Source organism: Sander lucioperca, chromosome 3, assembly GCF_008315115.2.
Source record: "Sander lucioperca isolate FBNREF2018 chromosome 3, SLUC_FBN_1.2, whole genome shotgun sequence".
Classification (NCBI taxonomy): Eukaryota; Metazoa; Chordata; class Actinopteri; order Perciformes; family Percidae; genus Sander; species Sander lucioperca.
The window spans coordinates 9251159-9262017 of NC_050175.1; the positions used below are offsets into that span (position 1 = coordinate 9251159).

Here is a 10859-nt window from a genome sequence, read left to right on the forward strand (position 1 = left end):
GTGATTGCAAGTATGATTAAAAAAAACAGAAATAATGAGCAGATGATTATGCATAGAAAATTGACCTCTACATGGAGGCTATTTTTAAAATCTTTCTTTTATTTTTTAGTCCTCCTCCATTCAACCTTAGCCTATTTTCCAAACGAAACTTAACAGATAAGTGTGTTGGGATCTTGTTTATTTCGAAAATTTAAAAATGTGTTGACTTTCAAAATATCAGCACTATAAATTTACATTTTGGGATTAAGGGCGCTGTTCAAGTTATTTGATGATGTGTACTTGTATTATTAGTAGTAGTACTATACGTCATCACCACCAGTGAGCAGTGCGGTGATACTCTTCTCTTCTTTAAAGGCAGGAATGTAAATCCAGAGGGATTAGTGAGAACACACTGGGCTGTAAACCCTTCAGTAGCTCTCTAAGGGGTCTCTGCCTTAGTGCGTAAAGTTAAGGACGGTGCTCCGGACGCACCGCGCAACACTTATTATCCCTCAGGCTCCATGTGCGTCACCTCTGCGGGATACTTGACAAGGATTTCTGATATTTTGATACTACTACCCGCGCAGGTCACTGACGGATGAAAACATTAGCGTTTTGCTGATGTGAAGGCGTTTTATCCTTGAACACATCATCTGTCCCGGAGCGCAGAGGGGACATGGGTCAACTTTATGGTGCGACTCTTTTACCATTTGGCGCTATCTGTGTTGCTTTCCTGTGGGGATCTGGGGCCAGCTCTATCAGGACGACGCTTGCAGTGGACACCTCGAGGTAAGTCTCATGGACCTAATTAGAGGATCCTAAAAAATACCTCTGTCTTTTGTGAATGAACGGCAGTATGATGAAGCCATGTCAGCCTCATCCATATTAAGTTTAATCAGGCATGTGGTTTACAAATGTCGGGGTTTCCATCATGACGCAAAACTCCACGAAAAGCCTCGACAAGACATTCATTTGTATGTTTTTTCAACTTGAACCACACCATCTGAATAATAGTTTACTGATGTGTCTTTTTAAAGATTAATGTGAGATTAAAGTTCTGTAAACGCCTTGGGAACATCTACCGCTCGCATTGTTTCGTCTTTTTTTTTTATTTTTTATTTAAACTCAAAAACAGTATTTCTCTGTCAGATTAGCACACACTGCCAACAGCCATAATAGAGTTTGGTCTGTGTTTTATTGGTTACTGCTCTTTACGACATACTGTGAGAGCAGGCTGTCAAAGAGGAGACCCCTGGATGAACCGCTGTAGCGCGTCCAATCTAATGTGATTTTCAAGGAAATGCAAAAGGCAAAGGGGAAACTCCAAATGGTTGGAATCGGTCGCGGTGAAGAGAGCCAAATGTTACTTGTGCTCAGACATAACATGACAGATAAGGTGCCCGGACACAGCAGGTCAGGAGGTGAGGAGAGGATGTGAGTGGAGCACATGCGCCCAATAATCTGAGGAGAAGAGGAAAGCACTGAGAAGCAAACTGCTGAGCAGCAAGTTAAATCCCATAATAAGACAACTTTATTGGCTGGGTTTTTATGTAGCCTATATACATTCTCTCCATCTTGTTTAAAATGACAAGGGAACGCATAGAGCCTTACGATTTATGCTTTAAAGGTTCAGTGTAAACTCACATGTATATACTGAGATTGATGGACCTCATACTTTACATATTCATTGGAGTCTTTAGTTGAAACCAAGTATACTATAGACTGTGTATATTGTGTCCCTGGCTGTAAAATGTACCTGAATAAAACCTACTATTACCGGTGGTGGAATGTAACTAAGTACATTACTTAAGTACACATTTGGTACTTATACTTTACTTGAGTCTTTTCTTTCTATGCCACTTTCTACTTCTACTCCGCTACATTTCAGAGGGAAATATTGTACTTTTTACTCTACTACATTCATCTGACAGCTTTAGTTACTAGTTACATTACATAAGATTTTTGCACACAAAACACAGTGTATTAAGTAGTGTATTAAATATGATGTTTCATTATAAATGAAACTACCCAACAATATAACGGTCTACAAGTTCAGGTAAAATGATTAGCCGATTAAACACTTGGTTGATTGATTGACTGTTTGGATCGTTTCCAGTTTCTAAAATATGAGGATTTTTCTGCATTGAGTACTTTTACTTTTAATATTTTAAGTAAAATTTCCTGATGATACTTACATACTTTTACTCAAGTAACATTTTCAATGCAGGACTTTTACTTGTAACAGAGTATTTTTACAGTGTGGTATTAGTACTTTTACTTAAGTAAAGGATCGGAATACTTCTCCCACCACTGACTATTACTATTATATATATGTTGTTAATTTTCTTTACATCTTGACATTCACAATATAATTCATTTATTTTCAAGATATTTCTTGCTGTATATATCGGCCAATTGCAACTTATTACAGACGGTATCGGCTAGGGCTGTAACGATACACCAAACCTACGAGTCGGTTCGTATATTGGAGGAGAGTTATACTCAGTAAACATAATACAACTTTTTTTCTGCCACATGGCGTCGTTTTGTCATTGATTACATGCCACTTTGCAACACAGTAATACAACAGAGACCTTATTTATTGATTGATTTCAATATTGATCGATCCAACACAAAAGATTCTTTTGTACCTTAAAATAATGTTTCCAAAATCGTTTCAGTGGTTCATTAACTCGTCCGAATGAGACATAAGAATAATGGTAATGGTAACAGTAATGGACAATTCCGCTTCCAACCTGTAGGGGAACTGAAGAGGAAAAGTGCTTTGGTGCCTACTGTAAAGGTGCTGGTTGACAGGTAGCTAATGCTAATGCTTGGTCTATAACGTTAGCTAATTCTTGGTAGGTAACATAAGATTACGACATCGTTCAACACGCTCAGTTATTTTTAGTATGATTGTTTTGACCACGGTTAACAACTCTGGGCTAACCCACAAATTCACCAGTAACGTTAACTGTATCATAGATAGACGACTAATCTAATGGTAATTTAGCCAGCTAGCACACCCCTGTCTGTCTGCCTCACTCTCCCGGTGGTGCAGGGCTTCAGTCGGGATGAGAGCTGACAACAGCCCCGGCTCAGGGACACATCCACAGTCAGTCCCTAGCCAGCTAGCAGCCAGCCACTATCATTACAGCAATCCAACCCCGGTCAGCACTTAACTCCGGTGCTAAGGACACTAACAGCAGTTTACTGAACCATCAGGAAACAGACCCAGGCACCAGAGTCAGAACAGCGGCCATTTGTAACAATACACCTCCGTTAGCGTTACCGGTGTCCCCAACCCGACAAAAGGGGGATAAGGCACCAAAACGACTAATACTAATAGTAATTTAAAGATGTGGTAGCATTGGATCTGGATGGGAAGGATAACTCTGGGAGTTGGAAGGGGTGTGTCGCGATTCTGCCTTCTCTCAGTCGCGATTTCGGTTTCATATCGCATATCGCTACAGCCCTAGTATTGGCATATATGTCGGCAGATGAGTAACAGAGTACAGAGATGCCAAAAAAAGTTTGAGTCAAGGTGTCTCCATTGCATAGTTTTTCCAGCAGAGAGCACTGACATGTTAGGACAAATGTGTCAACTGTAAAATGTCCCACTCAGTATATCTTGGCCACGATTCTTTAATAACCAAGTGGAAACTGTTTGTTTATGTGTTTTACGGCTTCAACTAACAACTGTTTTTAAAATTGATTGTTCTGCTAATTTTCTTTTTTCGATTATCAGATTAAATGTTTGGCCCATCACATTTTTTTGAAGGACGCCTGTCACAGTTTTGCCGAGACCACGATGAAGTCATCAAACACACAAACAGCCCAAAACCTATATTTATGGAATCCTCATGGAAAATAGGGCTGCAACTACTGTAACAGTTGTTTTCATTATCGATTGATCCGGATTATGTTCATGATTATGCTTGTTTTATTTATTTACCTCTTGGCCCAGACAATGTTGAACTAGTGAAAAATGCCTGTCACAGCCAGGTTTTGCAGAGGCCATGGTGACATAATCAAAACAATCTGTCTAAAACCCATATTTATTTTATGATGATTTTGGTGATTTATGGAAATAGAAAACAAAGAAAAGCAGCAAATCAATATATTAGCCAATGTATTGTTACCTGAATTTTCAAATATCTACGTCGCTATCGGCCTCAAAACTTCAGTATCAGTCAGACTCTAATGCCATGTATGTATAATACTGTATAATGTAGCCATTTATCTCAAAGTACTTTTGAGGTTTTACCCCCTTGACCTTGGGGTTTAAGGGGCCGACCATGAATTGCAACATCCCCTGTTTACGTCCAGTCCTGGATCTTTGTTGCATGTCACTCCCCATCTTTTTCATAATATAGAGCTGCTGGAAAACAGTAAAAAAAAAATTAAATTAAATAAAGTAGCAGTTGATCACATTTGTTTCCAATACATCTTTCTTTTCTCAGAGCGGAGTGTCCAGCTAGTAAGATCTTGACCGTGGAGTATCCCTGTGTCAGAGCTGGGGGGAAGAACAGAACTTGTTTCAGGTAAGACTCCCAACTGTCCCTTAGTTCACAGCTGAGTGAAACAACAGGGAGTTACACTATACATTTATATTTTGGTATTCAGCTAACTGCCTTTCCCAGAACAGTGATTTGCTCAGGGACACTTTGACAGGACAAGTGGCTGCTGATGCCTGTAAGAAGGATTGATCCAGAAACTTTCTGGGGCTATGGTTTCTGTAACCACTAAACCACCCAACTGTGTCATTACCAGAACTCCACACTGTATATCCCCCCTTTGGAAACTATATATCCATTTGGGAGAGAAAAATAATAATAATTTCCTGAAGATCATCACTCAGAGACTGAATGATGATCTTCACTGAAGATGCAGTGTTGAAATTCATCATCCATCAGCAGTGTCCCTTTAAAAGTTAAGAATTTTTTTTTTATTTTTTTGGTACATAGCTTGTATTCCTCACTGTCTTTGATAACTAAACCACACTCTAAAATGTCTTACCATACATTTTTCTAACTTCATGTTGTAGTTTGTTATTTTTGGAAAATAGAAGGGACAGTCTTTTCTTCAGACATTTCTTTCCTTGTCCTGCAGTTTTACTCTGCACTGAACTAACTTCCACCAACCTTGCTTGTAAAACATAATTTGTACTTAAACTTCTTCGGGTTGGGTCCAGAGATAAAACATTTAGGGAAGGCATCCCACTCAGGGAGTTAGGCCTGCATTATAACCTAAAAAGTACAAGTAGTCTGGCAGAAGAGAATGTGATAAGCTATTTTTATTATTTCATTGCACTGTATCTATCTACAGGAAGACATGGACTACAGACTGCGTACATTGATTACAAACACAAAATTTGGTTTAACTATTGGATCATCAGTGTTTTTGTAATGGGCGAATGCAACAAAGATGATATATGAGAGGAATATGCGGCAGTTTTTGAAAGGTATGAAATTGGTTCCTTGCTTGCTCTTCTATCTTTTCAAAATCCCTTTGATATCATATTTTATGAGCATCTTGAAACAAAGGTTGAAGGAAATAAATAAATTCAATGCAAAGATGCTGTGTCAGGTTGTAAGACCTTTAGCTCATGATACAGCATACACAACAGGAGAAAATCAATGTTAATCCCTCATTTTGACGTTTAGATAACTATTGTGAAGCCAAACTTTGGCTTGGATTTGGTTGTAAGAGGATCCTTTAATAAATGAGGCACCAGGTCTGGTGTGAGGCCAGACAATCTGATCTGTTTACTGTCAAGGTTAGACTGTAACAGGCTCTGCGTCTTATTTAATTTCCGGCTCTACAAGAGATGTGTGCTGCAGGAGAAGGCGGATTAGATGAGGTTGTATTTTCCTTGCCATGTTTCTCAAGGCAGTCCAGCGAAGACCTGGATCAAATTGATTTTTGCAAATGACTTAAGGAACGACCAGATTGAGCCATTGTGTCTGCCCATAAATATTACTTTCAATGTCGTTTCAATGAGAGCAGTATGTTGTACAGACAGGGCTGATGAAGCGGCCATCACATATTTCAATCTGTTTGGACAGACTGAAAGTTTAAGTTGTAGTTTGTCTGGCTGGATGTAATATAGGTCTGAGACCAGTTTCACAAAGGAGGTTTACTATCTAAATAACTTAGTCAGACAAAAGCAGGATTGACATTTGTCATTTTAACCAAATGTGCCAAATCTTGATGGAAGATTTAAGCTGGGGAGCAGATCTATTGCGAAGATACAGTAGCGCTTACCAATCTCTTACAATGTTAGTTTATATTCAATTCAATTCAATTTTATTTATAGTATCAAATGATAACAAGAATTATCTCGAGACACTTTACAGATAGAGTAGGTCTAGACCACACTATGTAGTTTACGAAGCCCCAACTATTACAGTGGTTGCCTCAAGAGCAAGCATTAGCAGTAGCTATTGCGACAGTGGCAAGGAAAAACTCCCTTTTTTGTTAGGAAGAAACCTCGGACAGACCCAGACTATTGGTAGGCGGTGTCTGACGGCACCGGTTGGGGGAGTGGTGAATGGTGGCAATAATAGTCATAATAAAGATAGTGGAACAGTGACCACAATGGTAGTCGTAGTAGTTCATGTCATAGTAGGGCACAGCAGGGCGTTATGGGGTGTAGTGTGGCACAGCAGCCTGGGTGGACACGGTTGGACGCAGCAGGACACAGTCAGACACTGCGGGGAATCGCAGAGCATAGCAGGGTGTAGTAGGTCCATAGTGACAGCTGCACCCAAGATCCCGGTCTAGGTGCCACCCTATTCCAAGGCGATATTCTGGGTGAAGAAGAAACATAGGGACTCCGGGGAGAAAACTCCCCAGAGCTAGGTTAGTAACAAGAGACATACATGCTCCAAACTCAACACTAGACTGGACCAACTCAACAAAGAAGAAAAGCAACAGAACAACTTTGGGAGGACGTATAGCTCTGGAATGGTACAACGTAATTTCACAAGGTTCAACTTACCGTGATTGCGTGAGTCTCGCTTTCAACCCATAATTTGAAACTATGTAGGACCCTGTGAGAACGGCAGCAGGATTCTCACGATACCATCATGTGAGAATCGTGGGATCACATAGACGAAAATCCGTCTTCCAATCAATCAGGAGCTACTGGCTGCTACGTGCGTGGTTTATGTGTGCGTGACGGCCACGAGTGTTTGTTCAAAACAACAATGGCGGACGTGACAGTCATCCAATCACCTACTTTTTTTGAAAGTGCCCAAACAGTTTACAATGACAGCTTCTTAGATGTTTCTGTGTATGAAATCATCTGGCATTTCAGGTTATTTGAGAATAGGACCATAGAAACATAGTGATGACCCCGCTAGCTAGCAAATTACGCTGGTGTGAGCTTAATGAGTCCGTTTGAAAATGTTGTCTCCAGCCAAATGTTTTAAAGTTTACAGCTACGTCGTATCAAAACAAGGTTTTAAATATGCAATTGATGGCTATTGGCTGCATACATGATGTAGTGCTAAAAAATTGAGGATAAAGATGCTTCCTCACTAAGAGCAGAACAAAGCTCCTAACGTTAGCATGAACTCCGAACTCATCCATGTCCTGCGTCCTCAGTGGGGAAATACTACACAGTGTATGAAGATGCACCCTAAAGTTTGTAGCCGGAAGTCTGTGTGCTCCAGTATACTTTGGACCAAATGTCTGAAGTCTCTCCTACACTACTGTCACGTGTAGAGAGAGAATGGTGACCCAAATGCAGAGAGCAGGCGAACGAGTAATGAGCACGAGGATTTATTTAACACAAAAACAGAACAAACAAAAGGCGGTCCAAAAATGGAGCAGGCAGAATTAACGGAACAGGCTTAGACGAGCTGACAGGAACAAACACCAGACACAAAACACGCAACATCAAACAATGATCCAACAAATGACAAGGGGAAGACAAAGACTAAATACACAGGGTAACGAGGAAACAAGAGGCAGGTGACACAAGGGCGGGGAAACAGGTGGAAAACATCAGGTAATCACAAGAGCGGGAAAACCGATAGTAAAACAAGACAAGACAGAGAACAGATTATCAAAGTAAAACAGGAAACAAGCAAAATACAGAACAGAAACAAACTACAAAAATAAGACACACCACAAAATACCGAAACCCTGACAACTACACAGTGTATGTGCTTGTCGGGAACGGGGCTTTTTTTAACGTAACTTAACTCCTCTTACAAATAATTAATGATGTGCTTTTTGGCCTTGGAAGTAACACTTGGTTAGCACTGCTGGTAGTAAGGTAGTTAGCTGTAGGCCTATTTCTTATAGCCTACCTTTGCTCTTGTGTTTTTTGTTTTGGAGAGGCGATACTGCTAGAGCAACTGCAACGCATGCGGAGAAACCCTAAGCTTGACAGGCCTGCCGTGCTTAGTTACGGTTGCTAAGCTTTGATTGGACAATTGACGTTTTTAAACTGTATTTGACCCAGACCAGTTAGTCTGTTTAGTCTAACAGACTAATCTTTACCAACAGCTCTGCCGTGTTCAGACAGGCTGGACATTTTCCAATCATTTCTGGTTTTCTTCTCTTATTTCTTCACCTGGCACTACTCTCTCACATTCAAACAATCTGGGAAATGGTTATATTTCAAGAGTTGATTGAAGATGACATGTTAACCATTTGGAAAAAATTCACACCTTTCCAAAGAAAGTGGGCTAAGTTGCTATCAAAACAATGAAGCAAATTATGGTACTTATGGTACTTAAATAATGGCAGCACTTAACATGATGCATGAGATTTTATTAAAAAAGTCTAACAGGGATATTTAAGAAATATAGAACAATTTCTTACGCTTATTTATTTATCCCAATAGAAACTGCCTGTATTAAATTTGTCCAACCTGCTGTCGTGCAATTTGACTCTTTCTACTTCTTGCACTTTGTTGCTGGAAATGTTGATCTTCCCGGTCTTGACGTTGTCTTCTTCTGTGGATAAGACCGTTAGGCTACATGCCCAAAATGTGAATGTTATGTCTCTGTCTCAGAGGGTTTTGTGGTGTTGTGCAGAAGTAAACCCTCACTGCTCTCACCATCTAAACAAAGACCTTGCCGGCCGCAGGTCTCCTCCTCCTCCGCTGTGGCTTTCACAGCGATGAGAGTGAATCAGCTCAATTTCTACATTTCTATTGTTCTGGCTGTTTCATGTTCTCATTCTGTCTTCACTGGAGGTCAGATTTCAGCCGTGCCAATCCAAATATACATGGTTCGAACGCAGATTCTGAGAAATATCAGTGTGAGCATGCATGTTTATGCATGTCTCTCTATTGTCTGTGCTGGAAGTTACTGCAGGTTTATGATGATGAGAGTTCATTTTCTGCTGCTTTCTGAACCTTCTCTCTCTAAACACTCTCAGCTGTGGAGTCCAACTGTGACAGCACTGATGAGCTCCACTAAACTGTAAACCATCCTTTCAGTTGATTGGCATGTCGTTTTGGTTTAAATACCCTGCATGGCTCATTACTGCAACAGATAACACCCATAATATCTCACTACACTATGGGAGCTCAGGCCGTTACTCAGATTAAGTAAGGGATGATGATAAACGTCATGGAGGCATGATTGATTTTTATTGTTTCCATACTCTATGCTTCTCTCGTTGTTACAATGATCAAGCTCCCCCAGTGGGATCATTATTGTTTTGTATTCCATAGTATCTTATGAGTTCATAAGCAGAGATCATTTGTTTCTGCAGTATCATCTCACAGAGGGAAGGGTATCTTAATGTAATTATTTCTGCTAGCATTTTGAGAAAAGTCACCTTTGTCTGATTCCATTTCAACAGAATACACTTGAATGTTTTATATGTAGAAGAAACAGAAAGTAGAAATGGCTAGCTGGAGCTGAAATGTATTTTGTACATCACAACAAGCGGGCTGTTTCCAGCACCTGAACAGATCAGCACTTATTGAGATTAGCAGCATCACAAGTATTCAGTACTGTACCACTGCCAAGCTAAGTCAAATTTGAATGTTTCATATACAAGCCACACATGAAAGGTTTATGCTAAAGTTTAATGGTGAAAAATCATCCAAATGCACACCTGTAGTAGTCCTGAACTGTCCAAAACTTCACAGAATTGGAGGAAGTTGTGAGGATTTGCTGCTTTTATTGGTCTTAGATGATAGTAAACTAACTATCTTTGGGTTTTAGACTGATGGTCAGACAGTCCTACTAATTTGAAAATGTCCCCATGGGTTTTAGCAAATTATGATTGGCTCTTATCATTAATTTTATAAACAGCAGATTAATCGATTATGCAAATCGATTATCAGCAAATGAATCGATGATGAACATAACTGCAGCTGCAAGTTGATTGTTTGGGCAATGTTTGGGCTGTTTGCACTACAGTACATGATCTGTGCAAATACTGTACACATAGAAAAGATGCTTATCCAGGTCTTATAATACAGTAATACTGCATGTCATGCCTCAAGCGAGAGGATCTGAGCGAGTGAAGGTAGTAACTGAATAAGGATCATGCCTCCATATTCTTCCGACTTCTCCTATTTTACTTTCTCTGTCTCACCTTCCTTCACAAACACATATCCACAGTACAACCAAGTGCAGAGCATGTGGTTGGATGATAACAGTGCAACTATATTAGAGAGAGAGAGAGAAAAAAAAACAAACAAGGTTAGAACAAAAAAGGAATGCTTACAATCAGTGTTTCTGGACTTTGCCTCCCGAAATATCTCAAGGCTGAGTCACACAGGACTTGGTCATTTTGGCAGAGTTTTCGCCTCTGAAGCGTCTTTGTGGGGGTCTCTGGTATCATTACACTGTTGGCCCCTTACGTACATTTTTGCTTTCAAATTCACCATTCATCTGTTAAGG

At 40.0% G+C, this 10859-nt stretch overlaps 1 protein-coding gene across 1 annotated transcript in view; it reads left to right on the forward strand.

Annotated features, from left to right (window-relative positions):
* Positions 1 to 387: 387 nt before the first annotated feature.
* The window catches only part of LOC116037630 (collagen and calcium-binding EGF domain-containing protein 1-like), a 42540-nt gene continuing 32068 nt past the window's right edge, over positions 388 to 10859 (forward strand). Inside the window, exons 1-2 of the mRNA XM_031281592.2 lie at positions 388 to 768; positions 4443 to 4523. Of these exons, the coding sequence (XP_031137452.1) occupies positions 656 to 768; positions 4443 to 4523 (194 nt within the window). The 5' untranslated portion in view covers positions 388 to 655. The remainder of the gene's footprint in view (positions 769 to 4442; positions 4524 to 10859) is intronic.